This window comes from Schistocerca piceifrons, chromosome X (genome assembly GCF_021461385.2).
Source record: "Schistocerca piceifrons isolate TAMUIC-IGC-003096 chromosome X, iqSchPice1.1, whole genome shotgun sequence".
NCBI classification, from domain to species: Eukaryota; Metazoa; Arthropoda; class Insecta; order Orthoptera; family Acrididae; genus Schistocerca; species Schistocerca piceifrons.
Window position 1 is genome coordinate 258508379 of NC_060149.1, and position 26261 is coordinate 258534639.

Genomic DNA, 26261 nt, shown 5'->3' on the forward strand with positions numbered 1-26261 from the left:
ACTCACATATTTGGGAATGTATTCCATACGGTTGTACCTTCTTTAAGTCTGCAGACGCATTTAGGAAATCCAGGAGTGTGGAATCTGCCTGTTGCCCTTAATCCGTAGTTTGCGGTACATCGTGTAAGAAAAGGGCAAGCTAAGTTTTGCATGAGCAATGCTCTCTAAATCTGTGCTGATTCATGGACGTAAGGTTCTTGGTATCTAAGAAATGTATTATATCTGAACTTCAAGTATATTCAGGAGTTCTGCAGCAAATTAATGTGGGTCCATTCTTCTAGCCTTTTTATATAGAGGAGTCACCTGCATGTTTGGATATCCATGTGATTGTGTGAATGTGTGTACTTCCACAAGAGAAAGAGAAGACTTGAAGGAATAAATATTTCACTGTTTGTGTTTCTGTATGCCAAATATCAGTCAGCTATAGGTGAGTGGTTGTCTTTCCTTTATTTTGTGTATTTTTCCATTCAGGAATTTCTATTGTGGTTCCCTATAGAATTCACTTGGGTCCAATTAATTTGGCTCACACACAGACATACAGCTATACTTTCTTTCCACACACTATTCATTAGTGGAACTGAGAGATACATCAATATACCCTATAAAAGATGTACTGTCTGCCACGCTCTTCAGTAATTCATGGAGAATAAGGTGAAAACTGCAGAAAGAGGCAGGATAATCTGACAGGTAATTCATTCATTACATTTGTGTAATATTAGACAAATTTCAGAGAACACATCAGCAGTTTGATGTAGAAATGGCAATGCCAGATAGATAAAAAATGATTTCTATTTGGGAAATGATAGTATTACAAACATTTACAAAATCCATATCTGCAAATTCTGCCCTATTGTCATAGACACCATATTTGTAGACGACAGATGTACATATGTCTACCATTCGTGTATTGCTTGGAACTATTAAACATCTAAACAAAAGATTATGAACAAAAAAAGAAAAAAGAAAAAAAAAAACACAGTGACCTGTAAAACCAAGGAACCATAATATGGAGTTGTAGAGTAATTTCAAGAAAAATTTACGTAATTGATGATTCAGATTGCGTTGTTAGCTGTCTCATGTGGAAAATGTGGTTTTTTGGTGTCCTCTGATTTTTGTAATTTTGAGTGGGGTAAATTGATGCTACAGTGTTTACTGTTGATACACTTGTGTAGAAGGTGTAAAAAATTCAGCTAAGTAAAAAAATCCATAGTTTTGTATGCTTACTTATGTATATAATTCGACTTCAGATTATTTCTTTGCTGAGATTGTGTATGTTAGCTAAGTCAACCTGTTTGTTTTTGTTCCATGATCTCTCATTCTCTGTGTTATGGCTTGTTTGTATCATGATGTAGTATATCTAATTCATAGTACTAGTTTATAGTCAGTTGTAAACTAAATTTGTGTTTCCAGAATGAAATTTTCACTCTGCAACAGAGTGTACGCTGATATGAAACTTCCTGGCAGATTAAAACTGTGTGCCGGGCTGAGACTCGAACTCGGGATCTTTGCCTTTCGCGGGCAAGTGCTCTACCAACTGAGCTACCCAAGCACGACTCACGCCCCATCCTCACAGCTTTACTTCTGCCAGTACCTCGTCTCCTATTTTCCAAACTTTACAGACGCTCTCCTGTGAACCTTGCAGAACTAGCACTCCTGAAAGAAAGGATATTGCAGAGACATGGCTTAGCCACAGCTTGGGGGATGTTTCCAGAATGAAATTTTCCCTCCGCAGCAGTGTGTGCGCTGATATGAAACTTCGTGGCATATTAAAACTGTGTGCCAGGCTGAGACTCGAACTGGGGACCTTTGCCTTTCGTGGGCAAGTGCTGTACCAATTTGTGTTTTTTAAAAATGATAGCAAGAGATGGAGAGGATCACCATGTGCTCTGTGTATATACTTGGAGGTCTCATTTAACATATTTAACAGGCTGTTGTGGCAGTCATTGAGAGAACAAGATACAAGAAGCTGCAGATTGTGGTGCATGTTTGAATGAATACTGCCTGGTGTATTGTCTCTGAAGTCATATTTGGTTTATTCTAGTGAATGGCAGAGACTGTTGAGAAGATTGATCTTGCTCATGGAGGTTGAAGGAAGCTCACAATCTGCAGCATTGTTCCCTGAACTGAATAGGGTCCTCAGTTCTGAGCTAACCAGGCAACTTGAACCGGAGAGTTTGAATGTTACAGGCTGACTTCTTATGCTTGCAGCATATGAAAGAGAGCTAGAGTCTCTCACTAAATGAGTCGGGTGCACTACGCATCAGAGGTTGCTATCCCAATGGTTGGCTGTGTATGCAAAGCACACAAGGGTTTATATAACTTGTAACTATAGGAGGTACCAAAGCATTATTTTAATACCCAGAGAAATGCTGCTGTCCCCACTTCCACTGAAACAATTTAAATACTAGTAAAGTACTGCTGAAACCTTTTCAAGTGTCCGAGTTTGAAGGAATTCTAAAACATTAGGGGCTCATATAATACTAGGTCCAGAAAGCTGACTAAACACATAAATTGACAGTAAGGACATTATCAAGGTAAAAATCAGTGTATATTGAAAGTAAGTATGAGATGGAGATGGTGTATTTGTTGGAGCAGACACTCAATACCACAGAGAAATTGAAGATCTGTGTAAGATTATTTGGGCAAGTATTAGTATCAAGTGTGTGCAGAAACTTAGCTGTGTCCTTCTACTGACAAGACTCACCACCAGATGTAAAGGAAAACTCTGAGTTAACCTGAGCTTATTGTAAAGGAAAACTTTGAGTTAACCTGAGCTTATTAGTACTTACATTTCTGGCTTCAATCATCCATTGATTGATTGGGAAAATTACAGTGTAGTAAGTGGTGAGTGTAACAGGACAGCCTCTGAAATAACTGAAAACTACTTGGAAGAACTTGTTCAGAAGCCCCTCATATGCTGGAAATATATTAGAACCATTGTTAACAAAAAAACCTGAATTCTGTGGATTTTTGTATGCTTTAAATGGGTATCAGTGACCATGAAGCCGTTCTAACAAAGATTACTGAAGTACAAAGGCAAATAGACAAAGTAGAAAGGTATACATGTTCAGTAAATTAGATTCAGGAAGTTGTGCCATACCTTAAAAAAGAAGTCAAAACATTTTCCACCTGTCAGCAGCATGTGAAGGAACTTTGGTTGACATTTAAAAGAATAGGTGACCAAACATTGTATTGATAGGTACCTAGTAGAGCAGTTTGTGACTGGAGGAACCTCCCATGGTATACAATTTCTGTGAAGAAACTAAAGAAACAGACAGCACTGCACAACATGTTTAAAATGAAGCATAGGGCTATAGGTAGAAGCTGAATGAAAAGTGTTTGACTGTCAAAAGGGTAATGTGTGATGCTGTCAATAGCTACTGTAGCAGAATTTACCTAAAGATGTCTCACAAAACCCAAAAAGGTACTTGTCGGCCTGGGCCGTGTACTGCAAAGGTCAGTTGAAGTTCCAAAGAAGTAGTGCACACCAAGGGTTCATTTAATCAGTCAAAGGAGAAATCCCCCTCACCAGAAAAAATGGTTTTTATGAACAGAACTCACATCTTGCACAGCCACACACAGACATAACAATTCAGTATCACTTTGAAGAAAGGTGGAACATTTAATGCATGCTGACTAGTAGCAGTTGTATCCAGGACAATTTGTCATGAAAACTCGAAACTCTTGTGCTGTACACTGCAAAGCTAATGTGAATCTCCCCCTAGCTCAGATTCTGGGTATGCTTTTGTATAGGAGAGTGCACTTTCTATGGTTGCAAGATACAAAACTGTATGAGATATTATTGCTACAGTTTTTAATGTTTAAAATAATTTACAGGGTACAGCTGAACTTGACAGTGATGATTCAGATGATTCTGAACCTTCAGATACTGATGTCAACCACATGGATGATGATGAAGAAGGTATGTAAGTGCATTCTTTATATGTCAGTTAACCTTAAAATCCTAATGAAACTGCATGCATCTAATAAAGAGCACCTTTATCTTCATAGATCTCCAGAAATTGTGTGTCCTAATTAAAGTACATTTTTCCCCATTGGTAATGATGATTACATTTCTTCCTTTCATTATTTTATAAAACATTACTAACCTGACTGACTAGAACTGAGGCACACCAGAGAGCACAGCACATAAACAAGAGTAAAAATGTTGCTGAATTTTTGGGCAGTGTCAGTCTACAGAATGTTTACAAACACAAACAACATGCACATGGGTACAGTGTGGTACAGTGCAATTGGTTGAGGCACTATAGCCTTGTTTTTTGTTTGTTTCTGTGTGTATTTTGGGGGTGGGAGGGGAGAGGTGATTAAGTTTTTTGTATCCAGGACTTCCCAGTATCTTTATTATTATTCATGTAATTATTAATTACTCACTAGAGGCCTGCATTATAGCTGGAAAACAGTTGTATGCTCATGCTTATCTGCTAGAAGGTGGACCGTGTTAATATTATTATCTCTAAGGATAGGAATAGAGAGTAAAATCTAGGAGGCTTGTAACTAATTGAGAATGTTACAATAAAAACACCCTTACGCTGTCAATTATTCTGAAAAATTTACATGTGCTTGTGCTTCTGCATTTCTGCTGAACCTCAGATTTATAAGTAGCTCATTGTCTTGAAGATAATGGGAAAAGGAAGTATGTGTAATCTGCTTCACCAATGAGACCAAAACCTTAAAATGCCGATTTATGATTGGGTAAGGGAGGAATTATTTTGTCTAATAATCCAGAATGACCTCAGAGACAAGTAAACCAGAATAAGAAAGGAAACAGCTACTATGCTAAGGCAGGAGAAATGGAAGTATTACAAGGAACTAATAAAAGAAGGAGAAGAGGATTGTATTCATCACATGACAAGACAAATGTACCAAAAAATAGGGGAAGCAACACAAAAATATAAAAAAAAGAGAAACATTTATTACAGAAACCCAAGGAAAAATCCTCTCAAGTGATACTGAAGTAGAACAGCATTGGGCAGACTGCTTCGCTAATTTACTAAACTGCGAACACCCCATTGAAGCTCTTTTATGTGACGTGCCAGACACAGTAGACATCAAAGTAGAGCCAGCCAGTGAAGGAGAAATATAGGCAATAATTAAAAATTTTTAAAATAATAAAGCTTTGGGTGATGATAAAGATAGGGGTGAACTAATAAAGAATGGAGGGCCAGAATTGCTGAAAAGAATCGTGAAATTGATGAGAAAAGTATGGGTATGTGAGAAAATGCCCTACGACTGGAAAACTGCCATAGTCTGCCCCATTTTAAAAAAGAATGACCCTCTGGATTGTAATAATTATAGAGGAATTTCACTCCTTAATGTAACCTACAAAATCCCATCACAGTGTCTACTCCAGAGAATGATACCGCTAGCTAAAGAAATCATAGGTGACTATCAGTGTGGTTTTAGAAGAGGCAGGTCAACTAGTGATCACCTCTTTACTCTCTGACAGATAACTGAGAAAGGATGGGAACATAATGTTGACATCCACATGGTATTTGTTGACTTCAAAAAAGCTTACGACAGCATGTACAGGAGCACAATAACCAGGGTTTTCAAAGAGTTTGTGTGCTGGAAGGTTAATATGCCTAGTACGCTAGCTGCGGTGGCAGAGAGGTTCTGGGCACTTCAGTCCGCAACCGTGTGACTGCTATGGTTGCAGGTTCGAATCCTGCCTTGAGCATGGATGTGTATGATGTCCTTAGGTTAGTTAGGTTTATGTATTTCTAAGTTCTAGGGGACTGATGACCTCAGATGTTTTGTCCCATAGTGCTCAGCCATTTGAACCATTTGAATGCCTAGTACAGGTGTGCTTGGAGGAAACCTATTGCAAAATAAAGACCAACACAGGAGTGTCAAAGTAGTTTGAAGTCAGAACAGGCCTTAGACAAGGAGGTGCTTTATCTCCAATATTTTTCAATCTGGTTTTAGAAACGGTAGATAGAGAACACCAAAAAGTAAACCCTGTTGGAGTAAAGATGGGTAGGAACAAAATACATAGTCTTGCTTATGCGGACAGTGTTGTCCTAATAAGTGGAAACAAAGAAGACCTACAACTTGTGACAAGTTCCTACAGAAACACTGCAAGGAAAGTAGGATTTGGAATTAATGAGAAGAAAACAGAGTACGTGGTCGTGAGCAAGGCACCCAATTATGGTGGTCCACTGACAATTGATCATCTCACTTTTAGAAGAGTAGACACTTACAAATATTTGGGAAGCATTATCAATGAACAGAATAAAATGGAAATTGAAATTAAAGCGAGGATAGCAGCAGCGAATAAAGCTTATTTTAGCCTACAGTGTGTAAACTTTTAGATGGCAGACCTCTCCCTAGTCCTGAATCAGTAGAAGTCGGTAAACGTCGGGAGGCTTCGGTAGGCATGGAGTTTCGACTGCTGCCAACATTACATAGCTGACTGTGCTGTACAAGGTATTCATTGTCGTGTGCTTCGTTATTGTTTTGCGCTGTACTGTTCTGTGTGTTTTTATTGTGCAGTTGTGCTAAACATTATCAAAATGAGTGAAGAGGCAGTTGCTGGCCCATCTCGGGAGTCGCCAACACCTACCGGTAGGCCTATGTTTAGAAGGAAACCAGTATTGTGTATTGATGCTCGCAAAATTAAAACTTCCTGGCAGATTAAAACTGTGTGCCCGACCGAGACTTGAACTCAGGACCTTTGCCTTTCACGGGCAAGTGCTCTACCATCTGAGCTACCGAAGCACGACTCACGCCCGGTACTCACAGCTTCACTTCTGCCAGTATCTCGTCTCCTACCTTCCAAACTTTACAGAAGCTCTCCTGCGAACCATGCAGAACTAACACTCCTGAAAGAAAGGATATAGCGGAGACATGGCTTAGCCACAGCCTGGGGGATGTTTCCAGAATGAGATTTTCACTCTGCAGCGGAGTGTGCGCTGATATGAAACTTCCTGGCAGATTAAAACTGTGTGCCCGACCGAGACTCGAACTCGGGACCTTTGCCTTCATTTTTCCTCGCAAAATTATATTGCTTGTGATTGAATGCTGCGAAAGGGAAAGGGAGCAGAAAAAATTGCTTCACCCAATTTACAAATCTTCATTGAGAGCTGCTACATACACAGGACAAAGCATGCGTAGCATTGGAAGATTCAAACAGTTTTCCAAGAATCATCCTGGTGTATCACCACAAACGCCTAGCAAGAAAAGGTGAGTTTCCATTTCAGATATTTTGTTCACGATCACGTTGAAGGAGCCCCCTATTTCGTCCAAATTACCTTAGATTTCATTTTTCCTTGCTACCATATTGCTTTGTATGGAAACACCACTGGTTACAGTATTATTTCAAAACACATTCATATTACAGTACATTTCCAAATTCAAAACGCACAGAGGGCAGACATTTGTATATATAGAGATTGACAATTACGTTATACTATATGACCTGTTTAAGTAAATTTAAATTTCATAATTAATAGTTTAACATCATGGGGAATGAAATAAAAAATTGCGAGCAGTGGGAATCAAACCCGGGTCCGTTGCATGACAAGCCTTTACCTAATCAATTGGGCTACGCATGCAACAGTAACGTAACTGTTGAAACATTGTCTATTACTCTTTTCGGCCATTCGGAGAACAACTCACCAAAGTTTCATTGCAATCGGATGAATGGTTTGTGAGTGCATAGTAGACAAACATACATACATTCATTTTTATATATATATAGATTTCAATTTACATGACGATTTCAGTTTCATTTATGAACCACATTTAAAGCGAGTTTTACTTCCAAGCTTTTCGTCTGCTTTCGTGTATGCATGACGCGCATTTTGTAGTGCCAGCACTGCAACTGGTAGGCGTGCCTTGTCCCCCCTCCCAACGGCTCCTCTCCCCTTGCCAGCCAGTGCTTGCTTCTGCCTCTCCCCACACTCCCCTCACAACTCTGCCGTCTTACAGTTAACACACTGTATGAGATGTGTTATCCAGTACAGCTGTTTCCAGAAACTTTAAACTTAGGGTATATCAGAGTGTAATTCTGACAGTAGCTCTATATGGATTGGAAAGCTTCACATTTAGGAAACCAGATGAACAAAAATTATTAGTTTTTGAAAGGAAAATATTAAGGAAAATTTTTGGGCCCAAGAGAGACTCAGAAAAACAGGAGTGCAGAATACTTAAAAACTAAGAACTGAAGGAGCTATACCAACAGGCTGATACTAGTCAAAGAATAAAGAAGAGGAGACTGATGTGGGCTGGACATCTAATTGAGATGCAGGAGGAATGATTACCTAAAGTAGCATTCTCTGGAGCCATAGAGGGCAGAAGGAAGCTTGGAAGGCCACGAACCAGATGGAAAGATAACATCAATGAGGACGCGGTGGAAATCTCAAAGACCCAAGCGGCAGTTGAAGAAGAAGAAGAAGAAGAAGAAGAATCCAGAATGAAACTTCCTAGCAAGTTAAATCTGTGTCCCGGACCGAGACTTTAACTCGGGTCCTTTACTTTGCCTGCAAAAGGCAAAGGTCCCAAGTTCAACTCTCGATCCGGCACACAGATTTAATCTGTCAGGAAGTTTCTTGTCTAATAATTTTTGCATATTACACAATTAATTTTTATCACTGCATATGAGGTTCATTTCAAGAAGGTAGAGTGATTTTGCCTTATCATTGTCCTGTCTTTTAATACAGGAGAAATGAATCTCTGACAGACTGAAAACTCTGTGCTAATCTAAAACATGAATCTCTCTAGCTTCTATAGATACTTCCATGCAGAATGAGGTACCCAAGCAACTTCATAGACTGTTTTCAATTCAACTTTCCATACATCTTTTTGTATCCCGCCTGGAAGGCGGTGCATGGGTAGGAGCAGGAAAAGGTGAAAATCTCTCGGTACTGCTGTGTGAATTAAAATCATCTTTACTTTAGTAACAAGGGTAATACATAACTTTTCTCTGAGGTGCAAAACTGAAGTGAAGTGTCCCGGCTGTCTGCTCCTGATCAAATGGACAGAATCTGGATGGAGCTCGTGGAACTCTCCCGCTCCGGCTAGAGTGCGCTGTCGTCAGTGTCTCATAGTGCCAACTTATGAAACTATGCCGTGGCATTGTTGTTGTCGATATCACACATCTCATACAGAGGCACAGGAATAGTACACCTGCAGGAAAGATACTTTGATGATCATTAACACAGTTATATTCCCAATTAACTTTTAAAATCTAGTGGACAACTCTGAGTTAAATGGGAATTATGCATTGAAAGATGATTTGAAATCAGGTGTTAAAGTTTCACATACAGTCCTCTCCTGAATGAGTTAGCCACACAGACTTCATGGCTTGTGTCTACCACTACACACTTCTTGTCTTGAGCGTTAACAAATACTCCTTCCTTGCAAAGGAACAATATTAAGAATCTTATAGTGAATACACAGCAAGAAATTTATGAATAGAAAGTGGCTTTTTACACTTCTGCTGTATTTTATTGTATAAAATACTAAATATAACACAAGTGAAAAAATGTCACCTTCTTAATATTAACAAAGCTTCTGTCAGTCCTCACAGGTGACTAGGAGATAGTACCCCCAAATTCAAAAGTTTGAGTAATGTCAGTTATGAATTAATCAGTTAAAGTGAGTCAGCATTGTAGGTATCCACTACCAAATCATTATACTGCAGGGCATAAGCGAAAACGATGTGCATAGTTTTAATTTAAATTTAAGTGGTACACTTAAGGTGTAATATCATAGCACACACTAACGAAAATATTATCCAGGTGGTGCCATGACATTTGCTGCAGCAAGTTCACATAGAATGCAGTTGTGTGCTGTAATGCCATGCATCATGTCACTGCACAGCTTGTGTGTTCATGATGCCCTCAGAGGAACGTGTTATTTCTCAAGCAGTTCTTAGGGAACAATTTGGTTGCAGAAATTTATACTTTCACACCTTATAACCTCATGTCACTATTTGACTATGAGCTAGTTATCTTTCCTTATTGGTTATAGTTGATATTATTATGATAATTTAGCATGTAACTTGTGAAGTGTACTTCCACATTTACTCTAGATTGGATCGTACAATTTAAGTAATGCATTCATAGATCTTGTATTGTACAATTTAGTCATTAGCTGTTTTATGTATGATGCACTGAAGTGCAGACTTCACTGTGCAAATAAACTAATTAGTCTACCAAAATTATTTTTAAGACTACAGGCACAGACTATAAATACTACCCAGCAGTATATTTATGAACAAAGCAGGTACTTCATTTTGTTGATTTCATTTCTTGGCATAGTTAACCTTACATCCAAACTGGAGTAAGAAGCACTCGATTGCAAGGGGACTATGTCATAGTTTACTCGCCATAGATATAAGAAAATGAATTTGTTCTTTTTGCAGAAGTAAGAAGCATTTTATTTATTTATTTTTAATAAACATTAAAACTGATACCTTCATGTTATTAGAGCAACAAGTAGTAAAGTCAGTTGTCAGACCTCACATTACTGTGACACAAGTGAAAATGTAATACAAAATTCTGTATGTCCAAGCAGGACTAACTGGGACTGCTGCTAAACAACCTAAATTTCTTCAAAGTAGGTATCTAAATTGAGGGTCATATATGGCAATTCCTTTTAGAAAATAATAGTTTTCAACAATTACATTTGTGGAACAATTACATGAAGTCACAGCTAAATAAGCAAAGTACAGTATTTTGAAGAATTCCCTAATTAGAGAGTAGCATTTCAAAAGAAACCTAAGCTTGATAGACAGAACCTGATGTAATATTTTGATACAAAACTCACAACTTTACTAAGAAAACATTCCACATTCTTTGTGACAAAAATGCTATTGACAAGTGTAACAGAAGTGCCTGGTCTGTATCACATGACATTTGAATATTATAGACTGCAGGGGATATCTCAGTGTGGTAAGCACAAATCATGTGGTGCAGCCACGGCTAATTTTGCTAAGGTGCTGCTGAGGCAAATTTCACACAATGTGGGCCATCTGGAGAATCCATTGCTCTGCTGCTGTGGTGCTGCCACAGTAAATTTTGTCCAGCAAACAACTGAGTCAGTGCAGGAAGTACTTTATTGTGATAGGGTGTCCAGTGGGTGTGGCAAATCAGCAATTCCTGAGTAGGAAGCATCCTTTTACCCCCCCCAAAGTGTGTGTGTGTGTGTGTGTGTGTGTGTGTGTGTGTGTGTGTGTGTGTGTGTGTGTGTGTGTCCCCTCTGTATTATTGTCATGATGGCTATGTATTACTGCTCCTGCCTTTAAGCCTTCAGAAATGAATTGCTTAATCTGCATTTAGTGCATGTTGTATATCACTTGCAACCTTGTCTGTATGAGTGCTGACTGATCTATCTTCTTACAGCTCTTGTTAACAAGTAAATATATTATTCAATACAGATAAATCACAAGGCACAGAATTGCAGCAGTGAATTTTTTTTACGATGAAAAGGTAAAATTAATGTTTTGGGTTAGGTGGGTATTAATAAACCTCCTTGTGTAGACTTGTGTGCAGTTATTTGTGATACTGGTGGGACTGATAAACTAAACATTTAAAAATCAAGAAATATTGGTTTTGATATTTTGCATTCTTTGGCTCTTGCAGAATTTCAGTGAAAGACTGAGCAAGCCCAAGTTAACAATCATTTGAGTAACATATACACCAGACAAATATGTAGCGATTTAGAAAATATTTTATATATTCTTAGGTGATGAAAATGAAGAAGAAGGTGGTTCAGGTTATGAAGAAGATAATCTAGAATTCTTTGAATCAGATGAGGATTTGTTCCGCATTCCTGGTCTTGAACGGGAAGGTGATGACCTCCTCATGATTCAATATGCTGACGCTGAGGCAGGTGGGTCAAGGACGGGCCCACGTACCTCCTGGAATTCAAATACTGTACCACTAGCAACTGGAAGCAATGAGGATGCACCAAATGGAAATGAGAATGCAGGTATTTAAAAGTTTTTAACAGAAAGTCTCTTCTTTAATGCTGATTTGATAGATGTGCATCCATTTTAATAAACTAAAAACTGTTATTCCAATTATGTTGTCTGTACTTTTTTCCTCTTGTGCACTTGGTTCCAGATAGTTTACTTAATTTTGATGACTCCTGTGTTGCTAGTAATTTGTCAGCACTTGTTTTCCCTTTCTCCTATTTTCTGTGTGGAGCCTGGTGCTACCTTTAGTTGTTACCCTTCCCAACTCTGACTTTGTAAGCACAAAGAAATAAAAGTAGGAATAATACAAAATATGAAAATCACTTTCAAAATATATATTAGTGAAGACTTTTTCTCATGTCCAGTACATGTTCCTTGCATTCCATTCATTTACAGTTTTATAGGAAGCCACTGAAAATATATGATGGTGATAGGTCTCACAAAAAGTATAAACTTTAGTATGCCATTATTTGATGAAAATCTAATAAAAATAAATTTAAAAATTTTTTTAAATGTGCTCCAGAGCTTTGATAAACTTCAGAAACAACAGTATGAAATACTAGAAACTGTTGTTAAAATCACTTTTTTAATAACTGACCTGGATTGGCCAAAGGCCATTTTTTCAGCACCTGCAGTACAAATGTCATTAATACAGATAATTCAGGTAAAAAATTATGTTTTGCTTATCAAAGGATGCTTTTAACAGCAGCTTATGGTGTTACTTGATGTCACTTCTTAAAATCATTTTGTTCACCTGTCACAAAAGAAAGATGGCTCATGAGAGTTTAGCACTGTTTTTCAGTTACATCAGAGGTCCATGTCTTACAGCCATTGAAATTGAATTTTTCTCTATGCCATTGCAGTTTCCATACCTCCTACTAAAACCAATGGATTGAATGTGGGTTTAGCCGGCCGGTGTGGCCGTGCGGTTAAAGGCACTTCAGTCTGGAACCGCGTGACCGCTACGGTTGCAGGTTCGAATCCTGCCTCGGGCATGGATGTGTGTGATGTCCTTAGGTTAGTTAGGTTTAATTAGTTCTAAGCTCTAGGCGACTGATGACCTCAGAAGTTAAGTTGCATAGTGCTCAGAGCCATTTTTTTGAATGTGGGTTACTGGTTTTGACTGTTCTGGAGAGAGGATCCTCTACATATTCATAGTGTAGTTACATGTGTACCTCTTAAATCAATTTATTTTAGAAATTCCTTTTCATTCTTTTGGAATTCAAAGGCAAGGATCAGATAAATGGAAATCAGGAAAAATTTATTTCTGAGCTGATGAATTTTAGCATCCATAACATTTGCTTACAAATCTTTAATATTATTATTTATAAACTGGAAGGTGAGACATCCAGGCTGAGAGATACATGTTGTTATAGTTGTCAGTGTGACTCCTGAATGACTTCAGTGGTGTGGTTTTGGTGTCAAGGGCTGTAATGAAACAAAAAGACACTTCTGAAATATATGGGTCAGTTGTTGGCACAATAATGTATTCTACAGCTCAGAGAATGAAATTAATGCTTCTTGTGTATGACTGAGAAATTTCTGAACTTTTCAGTGTAGTAATTATTATTTCATTGTTTTACAATCCAGATTTTGCTATTTGGCCATTTTCAAGTTCAAAAACTGAGTCACAAAAGCAAGAAACAGGGCAACCATGAAAAAGAAATGTATAAATACCATGATTTGTTGCCTGATTTATATGTCAAAAAGGTAAAGAATCATGGTATTTATACACTATTTTTCATGGTTGCTTCTTTAATTTATACTTCTATTGTTTCTTCCATTTGTTTTGTACTTGAAAATGACCTGTCAAAATCTGAACTGTATAACAATAAAATAAAAATTTCTAGTCATATGGTGGCACCATCATTCAAAACATTTACCATGACCGTGGCTCCAGCCAAAATAGAAATTTTCGGTGTGTGTCGCTGCTACGTTTGTCCTGAAAGTTGTATTTCAGCACCCATTTCGTATATGCCTAATGGTACTTCATAGACATAAATAACTAGATTAACTATGTACGCTCATCGTAATGCCACAAGTCACATTGCTAACTTTACATCTGCAATCTACTAGCAAAATAAAGCCATGGTAGGCAATTGTCTCCATATAAAATCTACCTAAAAGATGAAATTATTTGTCCTACTCAGACTTCAACTTGGATCATCTTGCTGAGCAAGGGGGCACATTGGTATAATACTGTACTGAAATTCAAGAGGATGTCAGTTCAAATCCCCATTCGATCATACAGATTTAGTGGTTTTTGTTTCCGTAAATTCTTTAAGGATACTGTCAGTTTTCTGTGGTAATGAAACTGAGCTCTAGCTCCAGCTCTAATGACCCCATCATTGACGGGATGTTAAACCTAATCTTGTTTCCTTTGTTTTTGAATTGTCTTTCCTTTGGTATGTTCTGCATTGCCAGCTGAGTCATTCAAGCACTTAAATAACCGAACTTGGGAATAGGCTGCAAACCAAATGGAATTCATGCAACAGTAAAACCCCATGTTAACAAAGCTGCTTTTAACGAATATTGTCATGTAAAAGAAGATGTAATTAGATGAGTCACGAACACTAATTTCACTTAACGAAGGTTTATTCAGCACTGGCACATACAAGTGTGCAGAGCAAACTGCCCCCAGCCAGAACATGCACAGTATATATACAGCTACAGAACATTCCAGTACAGTGCTTCTTGATATTTGTGGATACTTCTAGAATGTACTCAAAGTGAATATAGAAATGAAAATTTTACAGTTCAGGTGAGTTTTGAACTGACGACCCTCCATGCAACAGTCAAGTAGACCTTCTTTCGCCACTACACTCTTAGACACATTTCCACTTACTGCCTGTCGCTGGAGCTTCGAATTTACCCTGGGTTGCAGGATCCTTATAGGGCTTAATTCGAAGGATGTGGACCATATCTCTGATCTTTCATAGTCTTGTGTCGGGGTCAAAATCTTCAACTTCATAAGTAACATCAGATAACTGTATTACAACCTTGTAAAATTTGGAGTAGTGCCTGAGGAGCATCTCAGAGAGACCAACCTTCCGATCAGAAGTGAAGATCCAGACGAGGTCACCAGGCTGGTAGACAACAGAGCGGTGGCCCGTGTCATACCTTTGGCAGTCGTTTTCTTGAGCCTGCAGCATGTGGAGTTCAGCTAACTGCTGAGCTTCCCCAGCTCTGATTAACACCTGGCCCATGTAGTTGTCCACGTCATCAGGATGTAACAGAAACACAGTGTCCATCGTCGTAGTCGCCTCACACCCATGCACCAGGAAAAATGGCGTAAATCCTGTGGTGTCTAGTTTGGTGGTGGTGTAGGCAAATGTCACGAAAGGTAGCACATCATCCCAGTTGCTCTTCTCAACATTGACGAACATTGACAGCACGTCAGCCAAGGTCTTATTAAGGCATTCAGTAAGCCCGTTAGTTTGCGGATGGTAGGCAGTCGTCATGTGATGAGTAGTGTTGCACCAATGGTTTATCTCTGTCACAAGATTCAATTGAAAAACATTCCATCGATGCGTAAGTAATGACCTTGGGGTATCATGTTTTAATACAATGTCTTCCATGATGAATTTGGCCTCCTCGGATGCTTCGGCTGTTTTCGCAACTTTTGTAATGGCATAGCATGTCAGATGATCAGTGCAAACAATAATCCATCTATTGCAACAAGCAGATGTTGGAAATTGTCCAAGGAGGTCAATCCCAACACGCTGGAAAGGTGTTTCGGCTGGTGGAATTGGTATGAGTCAGCCAGGTGGTTTCTGAGGAACTGCCTTTCTCCTCTGGCACTCTCTACAGTGCAACACGTAGTGATGGACACTCCTAAATAAACCTGGCCAGAAAAATCTCTTACAGATCCTATCATATGTCTTAATAAATCCTAAATGTACGGCCTCAGGTGTCATGGAATTTCTGTAGAACATCTAAGTGCATGTGTTTAGGAATCACTGATAGCCACCTCTTTCCAAACAGATCAAAGTTTTTCTTGCAAAGTAATCCATTAACTACCTTAAATTGTCCTTTCACATCCTCTGACTGATTTAAGGCAAGCATAATTTGAGATACCTTGGCATCATCCTTCTGCTCAGCAGAGAGATCCTGGAGTGCAGCGAGACAGTCACTATCTTCATCATAGTCTTGATGGTCTTGCACAGGGTTTCTTGAGAGACAGTCAGCATCCTTGTGTTTTCTTCCACTTTTGTACACTATAGTAATGTCACACACTTGAAGATGTAGTGCCGACCTGGCGAGTCGTCCTGTTGGATCCTTAAGATCTGTCAACCAACAAAGTGAATGATGGTCTGTAACAACTGTGAATGGCCTTCCATAGAGAGACTGTCAAAATTTGCACATGGCCCACATCAAAGCAAAACATTCTCTTCCTGTAGTTGAGTAGTTTCTTTGGGCTTTTGTAAGTGTCCTAGAAGCATAGGCTATAACCTTCTCTTTTCCATCCAAAATTTGCACCAGAACAGCACCGATCCCATACCCACTGGCATCTGTGTGTAGTTCTGTAGGTGCTGTCTCATCATACAGACAAAGTACAGGGTCAGTTATCAGAGCTTTTCACAGCACATTGAAAGAATCTTGTTGAGCACTACCCCAGATAAATTTAGAATCGGCTTTTAACAACTCTTGAAGAGGCCTGACTTTGATACAAAAGTCTTTGACAAAATGACAGTAATAAGAGCATAATCTGAGGAAGCTTCTCATCTCTAATACTTCTAGGAATAGGAGATTCTGTTATAGACTCACCTTTTTCTGGGTCTGGCCGCACACCTTCGTTTAACACAAGGTGTCAAAGTATTCAGATTTATTTTGCTCCAAAGAGAGACTTTCTTGGATTAAGTTTCAGTCTGCCTTGTTGGAGACACTGGAGAACGGCCCTCCGTCTTTTTAAGTGTTCATCAAATGTCTCTGAGAACACTATAATGTCATATAAATAACAGACACACATTGTCCACTTCAGGTGACATAGACGATTATCCACCATCTGTTCAAAAGTTGCTGGTGCATTACACAAACCAAACGGCATTACCTTAAACTCATACAGGCCCTCAGGGGTGATGAATGCAGTTTTCTCATGATCAGCCTCATCTACTTCGATTTGCCAGTATCCCAAATACATGTGCATGGTTGAGAAAAACTTAGCCCCTTTCAGAGAATCTAGTGTATCGTCAATTCATGGAAGGGGTAAATGTCCTTTTTAGCTACCTTATTAAGCTTCCTGTAATCAACACAAAAGCGCCAACTGCCATCCTTCTTCCTGACAAGAACCACTGGTGATGACCATTGGCTCTGCTAAGGCTGAATGATGTCATTCTTCATCATTTTCTCTACCTCGTCATAGATTATTCGACGTTCCGTTGATGACACATGGTATGCTCTCGAGCTTATTGGTTGATGGTCTCTAGTGCTAATCTGGTGCTTCACCATCGATTTGTCTAATTTGCTCTTCACCTGTGAGCTGAAGCATTCAGAGAACTCTTGAAGAATGGCATTGTAGTTTCTTCCGTTGTTCCTTAGTGAGATATGGTGGTAGTTGAGCTAGAAGATCTTGTTTCGTAGTGGTAGTGCCAATTTCACCACAGACTCAGCATGGGAGGTTTCTATGACGCTCAGCTGTTCGGCAATTAATGCCTCAGCATTTGCTATGCACACGCATCTTGGAAGGATCTGCGGTTCTCGGCAACGGTTAACTATCTATAGTTCACCACATCTGTTCTTAAATGAGACTAAAGAGCCAGGGATGACCAAGTTATTCTTCAGTGGTATGCTTCTCTTACATTCCACTAAAAGATCCATGGGTTGATCCATGGGATGACACATGACAGTTACCTTTCTAGCACTGACTGCAGGAATGATCACTTCATCCAGCACACATAGTCTCCACAAGGATGCACATCTTCCTGTCCACAATATCTCGTCTCGTCTAGCATAATCTTTGAGAGACCACAATCTACAATTGCCTGAGAAGCCAAGTCCCATTCAAGAATGACATCACAACTACACTCTTGTAAGACGATGAAATATAAGGGCTAGGTATGGCCACTTACACCCATACGAATGGTACATCTTCCTGAAGGTTTTACATATTTCCCGTTAGCCACCTTCAGCAGAGATGTTTTGTTGTCGACGAATATGGTTTTCTGCAAATGGCGACAGTACTTCTCCGAAATGACTGAATGTGATGCTCCAGAGTCCACAAGAGCTTGGGCTGGTCAGCCATTCATGAGGATATTGATGTAGTTTCCTATCATTTTTGGAGTGATCGATGGTAGAGGATTTTGCTCTTTGGCAGCCTCACCTCCAAGGAAGGTCACACTCTTTAGTTTTCCAGACTGCAGCAGCTAGGTGATCAGCTGGAGCTTCTAAATGGTGATGGAGACCTTGATCGGCATGTTGGGGAGCGTCCTCTCCAGTGGCTAGCTTGCGAGGACCTTGAGCTATGTCGTCCTGCATCCACGTCTTCTTGTTCATCTTTGTCGTCCCAGAGTTGGCATCAGCTAAGGTCGGTCTTCTGTCTCCTGTCTTCTGGCGTGGGTGTCGTCAAATATCTGCTGCCTTTCTCAACAATAGCACAGCACATGTCCCGGTTGTCCACAGTGGAAGCATACTGGCTGGTTATCCTGAGACCTCCAGACGTCAGTCTTCCTTGGTGCCCAATCAGGTTCCTCATGCGGTATTGTAGGAACGTAACTCCACCTGGGTCTTGACTTTTTCAACCATTTAAAGGGAAATGAAGGACAAGAGATTGGGTTCAATATATGTTCTACTTCCTCCCTTATGATCTCTTGAAGCATCTCGGTTTTTTGCTCCCCGTGCAATCATAGTGCGTTGTGAACTTCCTCTTTCACTATCTGATGAAGAACACTTGAGAGATCAGTTGCTTCCTTGATCATAGACATCAATATGACATTTGGAAGCCGTTCAAACTTTTTGTATGTAATTCTCTTTCGATGCGTTTTCTCTATAAGCTGACACCATTTTATGTACTAGTCTGCTGTCGAAACCCCCTTCCAGAGTAGGAGGGGTTGATACATGTCCTCGGCAACACCCTCCATGAGATGTGCAACCTTATCTTCCTCCTCCATTCTAGGATCCACTATTTTACACAACTCCAAGACTAATGTAGGATGCTTTAATTTCTCCTGGACGCTGTGCCCTGCAGTTTATCTTCAGCCTTGCACTTCTGTCGTTGTGTGTCACCGAAATACTTACACAGTTCCACCTGGAATACTTTCCAACTTGTGAACTGCTCCTCGTTGTTCTCATACCATTGCTTGGCAGTGCCCTCCAAGTAAAAAAATATGGTAGCCAAACACACGGTGTCATCCCATTTGTTAAATTTGGCTATACGCTCATATATCTTCAGCCACTTGTTTGGATCTTGGCCATCGACACCAGAGAACCCGGAAGGATATCTCATGTGGTGGCACACAGTTGCTGTCATTGTAACATCCTCCTCTTCTTCTGTCTTCAATAGATTGTGATCTGTTGAATATGGCTCGGTCTCAGGATTCTCACCGTGTAAACGACGGTTCTGTCGTGGCTTGATGGGAGCCACTGTGTCGTCAGTAATGTGTCCTATCACAAGATCCACTGCCCAGTGTCTCCACCAGAATAATGTCTTGCAGAAGAAAGGGTAATTAAATGATGACTAACTGAAACCCTCGGCTGCCGACAGGTGTTGTTGATATACCTCGATGTGGACAGCTGAAAATGTGTACCCAGACTGGGACTCGACCCTGGTACATTACATAGGTAGAATTGTGGACAGTTGGGAATGCGAGTATCATGGGAAGTGTGCAAGGGATAAGTCCCTGCAGTCGCGCTATTCATCTATGTCCTCGGTGGCTCAGATGGATAGAGCGTCTGCCATGTAAGCAGGAGATCCCGGGTTTGAGTCCCGGTCGGGGCACACATTTTCAGCTGTCCACATCGAGGTATATCAACACCACCTGTCGGCAGCTGAGGGTTTCAGTTAGTCATCATTTATTCCAGAGAAAAGCTGCACGGTCATCTACAGCATCTGTTCTTTTGAGAATAGTTACTGTCTTCATATATAAAGTGTAATTAGATGAATGACGAACACTAACTTCACTTCACGAAGGTTTATGCAGCACTTGCACATACAAGAGCGCAGAGCGAACTGCCTCCGGCCAGAACACATACAGTGTATATACCGGGTGATCAAAAAGTCAATATAAATTTGAAAACTGAATGAATCACGGAATAATGTAGATAGATAGGTACAAATTGACACACATGCTTGGAATGACATGGGGTTTTATTAGAACAAAAAAAAATATACAAAAGTTCAAAAAATGTCCGACAGATGGCCCTTCATCTGATCAGAATAGCAATAATTAGCATAACAATGTAAGACAAAGCAAAGATGATGTTCTTTACAGGAAATGCTCAGTATGTCCACCATAATTCCTCAAAAATAGCTGTAGTCGAGGAATAATGTTGTGAACAGCACTGTAAAGCATATCCGGGGTTAGGGTGAGGCATTGACATCGGATGTTGTCTTTCAGCATCCCTAGAGATGCCGGTCGATCACGATACACTTGTGACTTCAGGTAACCCCAAAGCCAATAATCGCACGGACTGAGGTCTGAGGACCTGGAAGGCCAAGCATGATGAAAGTGGCGGCTGAGCACATGATCATCACCAAACAATGCGTGGAATAGATCTTTCACGCGTCTAGCAATATGTTTGGTTCTAATAAAACCCCATGTCATTCCAAGCATGTGTGTCAATTTTTACCCCTCTATCTACATTATACTGTGGTTTATTAAGTTTTTAAATTTATACTGACTTTTTGATCACCTGGTACATCTACAGAACATTCCAGTACAATGCTTCTTGACATATTTGGATACTTCTAGATTGTACTCGAACTGAATATAGAAATTAAAATTTTACAGTTGAGGTGAGTTTCGAATTCACAACCCTCCATGCCACAGTCTTAGTATCATAACCCCTGCACCATGGTGACTGTGCTACTTAACTTCTTCTCCAACAATATTTCCATTGCCCCCCCAGTGAAATTGTCATAATCACAATGTGACAAATTTTTGGTTTCAGTGAACCTTACCTGAAGAAAGTCTGCTTTTAAAGAATTTAATGTTAATCAGTTATATAATGGAAATCTTGTTATGACAAAATTCTAAACGTTTTTGATTGAGTTTTGTTTCATTCCTGGCAGAAAATTTCAGTAATTCACAATGAACTCCAATTTCTGCTACATCAGTCATATTTTTTGGCTGATAATTTTAAACAAGTGACAATTCCTGCTCGTAGGCCAAGTAAACTGATATCGTAGAAAATGAACACACTTGGTCTTAGTGTCCAAATGTATTGTGTTGTGGTGTTTATCAAAATAGTGAACAGGTGGAAATTTGTCAAGGTATAAAGTGCAAGAAATTGTCCTGAACTAAGAGATGGAAGACTCCAGCACATTGATGCTGGCTGATCTGTTGGGGGAAAAATCATTTGTATGGGGGGGGGGGGGGGGGGGGAGGGGGGAGAGAGAGAGAGAGAGAATGAGAATGATGGCCCTGCTGTGTGTTTATAATGATAACAGTGAAAAGTTGACATCATTAATAATGGACAAATTTTCAACTCTTAGTGCCACAATGACTGCTGAATTTCGTTCAAAGATTGTTCAGAGTTTATATGCTGAGATGGGTGCAGCAGGAAGAAAGATAATTCTCTTATAATTGGCAGATGTGCTCCATATCCAATGGTAATGTCATTCCTCAGGAACGTTGATGTGTTTCTTGCTTCCGCGCCACCTGCAGCTTTTAGACCTGGAAAAAATTTAGCCAGTAATGCAGTTCCTTTCTGTGACAGAAAGGAAATAAGGAGAATGAATATGTTAGATTCTACGCACATGTTTGGCGCTGCCTAGAATGCTGTAGCCCAATAGCCTAGACTGCGTTAAATCACGAGGTCTGTGGGTAAGTATCTAGATGAGTTAGTTCTGACAAATTGTGGGTCACTTCATTAGCATGGTGAAGGTAAATCCCTTGTTAATGAAAACCTAGATTTAAGAAAAATATATTTCGATCCTCAGAGATTCATTAAAAAGGGGTTTTATGGTATTAAGATTGAGGTTTGCTGTGATTTTGCTGGATCACTTCAGACGAAATCTAGCGCACATTCATCCCATTTCTTTTCTGACAAACTTAATACACCATATTTGATGCCCTTACAAATGCAAAATTATGAAACACTAGGGAAAGTGATACATTCGTGTATCTGTATTCTGCACTTGCACATTCATAAGAGTTTGGGCACTGATAATTGAAAGTATATTAATTACTGCATTAACTCCTTTGTTAAAGTATTTGTTATGGTTTTTTTGCCTTGTGGTCCATACCGTGTAACACACATTTCCTTTACTTATTTTTCAGGTGATATTCCTGCAAGTCATCCTTTAGTTATGGCACGCCGTAATTTAGCTGCAAGTACTTTATCAACATCTCGAACACACAGAGCTATGAGGCAGCGGCACTATCAGTACTTGCAAATGAACTCAAGAAGTCAGAACAATGCAGTCATCTTGCAGAGGTAATGGGATTTTACTATGATTATGTTGTTGCGTTATACACTCAAGAGCCAAAGAAACTGGTATGTCTGCCTAACATCATGTAGGTGCCCCATAAACACTTAGAAGTGCTGCAGGATGACGTGGCATGGACTTGACTAATGTCTGAAGTAGTCCTGGAGGAAATTACACCATGAATCCTACAGGACTGTCCATAAATCCATAAGAGTATGAGGAGTGGAGATCTCTTCTAGCAGCACGCTGCAAGGCATCCCAGATATGCTCAACAAAATTCATGTCTGGGGAGTTTGGTGACCAGCGGAAATGTTTAAACTCAGAAGAGTGTTATGTGTGGGGTGTTGCATTGTCCCACTGGAATTGTATAAATCTGTCAGAATGCCCAATGGATGCAGGTGATCAGACAGGATGCTAAAGTATGTGTCACCTGCCAGTCATATCTATATGTATCAGGGGTCCCCTATCACTCCAGCTGCACACGCCCCACACCATTACAGAGCCTGCACCAGCTTGAACTGTCCCCTGCTGACATGCAGGGTCCATGGATTCATGAGGTTACCTCCATAACCGTACATATCCCCCTGCCCGAGACAACTTGAAAAGAGACTCATCTGACCAGGAAATGGCCGGCCAATTTGGCTGAGCAGTTCTAGGTGCTTCAGTCTGGAACCGCACAACTGCTACGGTCACACGTTCGAATCCTGCCTCTGTCATAGATGTGTGTGACGTCCTTAGGTTAGTTAGGTTTAAGTAGTTCTAAGTCTAGGTGACTGATGACCTCACATGTTGAGTCCCATAGTGCTCAGAGCCATTTGAACCATTTTTTTTTTTTTTTTTTTTTGACCAGGAAACATGTTTCCAGTCATAAACAGTCCAATGTCAAGTGTTCATGGGGCCAGTGCAGTGTAAAGCTTTATGTTGTGCAGTCATAAAGGGTACACAAATGGGCATTTGGCTCCGAAAGCCCATATTGATGATATCTTGTTGAATGGTTTGCACGTGGACACTTGTTGATGGCCCAGCACTGAAATCTGCAGCAATTTGCGGAAGGGTTGCACTTCTCTGACACTGAACGATTCTCTTCAGTCATAGTCAGTCTCGTTCTTGCAGGATCTTTTTCTGGCTGCAGTGATTCGGAGATTTGATGTTTTACTGGATTCCTGACATTCATGGTACACTTGTGAAATGGTTGTATGGGAACATCCTCACTTTGTCGCTACCTCGGAGATGCTGTGCCCAATCACTCATGCGGTGACTGTAACACCATGTTCAGTCTTATATAAGCATTGTCGACCGCAGCACTGTATTCTGCCTGTTTACTTATCTCTGTATTTGAATACACATGCCTGTACTAGTTTCTTTGGCACTTCAGTGTAGTTATTATGTAGTTACTGTAGTTTTACAGGTGTAATACCGAAATAGGTGTGCCTGTATATAAAATGGCGGTTACCAAGTGGACCTAAATGTTGTATTTATTGCCACTCTAACAGCAATTTTAAAAATGGTAAGTTTGTAAGCCAATATTTCATCATGTGCTAAGTAACTGCAAGACGTTAAAATGTAAATGTCATACAAAAAAAAGTAAATTAAGGTAAAGGTAAAGTGTTTGCCAAATTGGAGGTCGGTGAACACCACAGTGCTTTACTAGCTGTGGCCCTTTCGGAGGTGATATGGCATCACTTTCCTCCAGCCTGTGGACTGACCTACCCTGCCAGTTATAGGGTGATCGATAGTTTAATGTGGATTCTAGACCATGGAAAAAAGATGACAATTTTTCATTAATAAATTTTGCCAAAGGTTAAAGAAGTGAAAAAGTGACTGATAAAAATCCTGGGACCAGGGAAAAAGCCAAAGACCTTTGGATCCATAGTCTGGCATTACTTACATTATTTTTCATTAATAATTTGATAAATGTTGTTTGTACACTTCACATGATCAGACCCAGAGGACCACCCACAGCTAAAGGCCCCCCTTCCCTTCCCTTCCCATCCCTTCCCTGTTGTCTACTGCCAATCATCTTCTATACAAATCTGCAGCACGTCCTCATGGATTGAGCTACCCACTTTTCCTTTGGCTGCCTAGAGCTGCTCTTCTGCATGGTGTAAAATCTTCAGATTTGTCAATCCATGCAAGCTGTTTGTTTCTCATCATAACTGCAATACCCCTTTGGACTATTGTAGATCTCATCCAGCTGACAATTGTGCCAGCTCCTCCATTTCCCAGTGATCTCATTTTGTCCAGGACCATAGATCTTCCTAAGACTTTGGGCTTAAAAACAAGAAAGTTAAGTTTCTTCCGGGCACTCCATGTTTCACAACCACACAGCCCTATGGATTGGATCAGTGTTTTGTACAGCTGGAGTCCGAACTTCCTTGATAGACTAAAAGATATAAAAAAGCTGACTGAGACTGAAGTAAGATTGATTTCCCACTTGGATTCTAACTTTGATCTCCGTTTCACATGGTAAAAAGTCGTACTCAGATATTTAAAATCATAACACTGTTGTTGGATTAGGTTCAGACTGCCACTGATTGGAGTTGGTCTCTTGAATAGGCTTGAATCTTGCTCATCACCACATACTCTGTCTTTAATACATTCACCGAGAAACCTCTCAATGATGTTGCCCATCTGCATCAGTTTTTTTCTTAGACCTGGACAACAGCGACACATTTTCAGTATACGCGAGATGAGTGATTTTCTCATTTTTGGCCTCGATCCCTTCAAAATACTTATGGGAAACTTTCCTTATTATCTTTGGGAGTCAGGTTGAACAGTATTGGTGAAACATTATCTCCTTGCCTCAGCCCTGTAATTATGTTAAAGCTGTCCGTAACTTGGTTCTTGAAATTCAGTTTTTAGAGACAAACTCTAACTAGGCTGATGAGTTTCTTTGGTATTCCAAATTATATTAGACATCTCGTCAGGATCTCCCAGTGAATACAGTCACATGCTGTCTTGAAATCTATAAACAGCAGATGAAGGTCTTTGCCATACTCCCATACTTCAAGGTGAGCTGACACAGTACATAGTTATCCACAGTTCTTTCTGAAACCACCTTGACATTCACCAGTCACTCAGTCATTTTTCTGGATATAGCTGGATTCTATCTAGTGTACAGCTCTGCAAGATCATATATCAGATGTTCAGAAGGGTGATTCTTCTTTAATGGGTGCACTCCATTTTGTCACCTTTCTTATGCATAGTGTAGGTGATCACCATCTTCCCGTCTTCTGGGATGTCTTCCGCAACTCAGATTCTTTTGAGTGGTTGGTGACTTCTCTTTGAGAGTCTTCCCCTGCAGCTTGAATGACTTCCATTTGGATTCCATTTTCTCCTAAACGTTTTTCTTCTTCAGCCTCATATCTGATTGTGTACTTAAGTGGAGGAGGTGAGTAGTCAAAAATCTAAAGTGTCAGTAGGATGGAATTCATAAATCCTTAGGGTCATGACAGATGATGAGTCTGCAGCTCGTAGTCTAATGGCTAGCATTTCTACCTCAGGATCACAGGGTCCCAGGTTCGGTTCCTGACAGAGGATTTTCTCTGCCCGGGATTGGGTGTTTGTGTTGTCCTCATCATTTCATTAGCATTCGTGCAAGTGGCTAGGTTGGTTTGCGTAAAGATTGGCACTTTGTATGGGTTCTGGTGACTGTGCAGTTGAGCACGCCACAAACCAATCATCATCATCACAGTTGAGGAGCTCCCTGAAGTATTATTTCCACCTCTCAATGGT

General features: G+C 40.0%; 1 protein-coding gene and 1 non-coding gene across 2 annotated transcripts in view; both read left to right on the plus strand.

The window, feature by feature from the left end:
* LOC124723129 (E3 ubiquitin-protein ligase HUWE1) overlaps positions 1-26261 on the plus strand; it is a 360906-nt gene that overhangs the window by 206922 nt on the left and 127723 nt on the right. Inside the window, exons 35-37 of the mRNA XM_047248317.1 lie at positions 3838-3922; positions 11710-11955; positions 22378-22534. Of these exons, the coding sequence (XP_047104273.1) occupies positions 3838-3922; positions 11710-11955; positions 22378-22534 (488 nt within the window). The remainder of the gene's footprint in view (positions 1-3837; positions 3923-11709; positions 11956-22377; positions 22535-26261) is intronic.
* Positions 19801-19874, plus strand: Trnat-ugu. Its single transcript has one exon. It is a non-coding gene; the product is annotated as a tRNA-Thr (tRNA).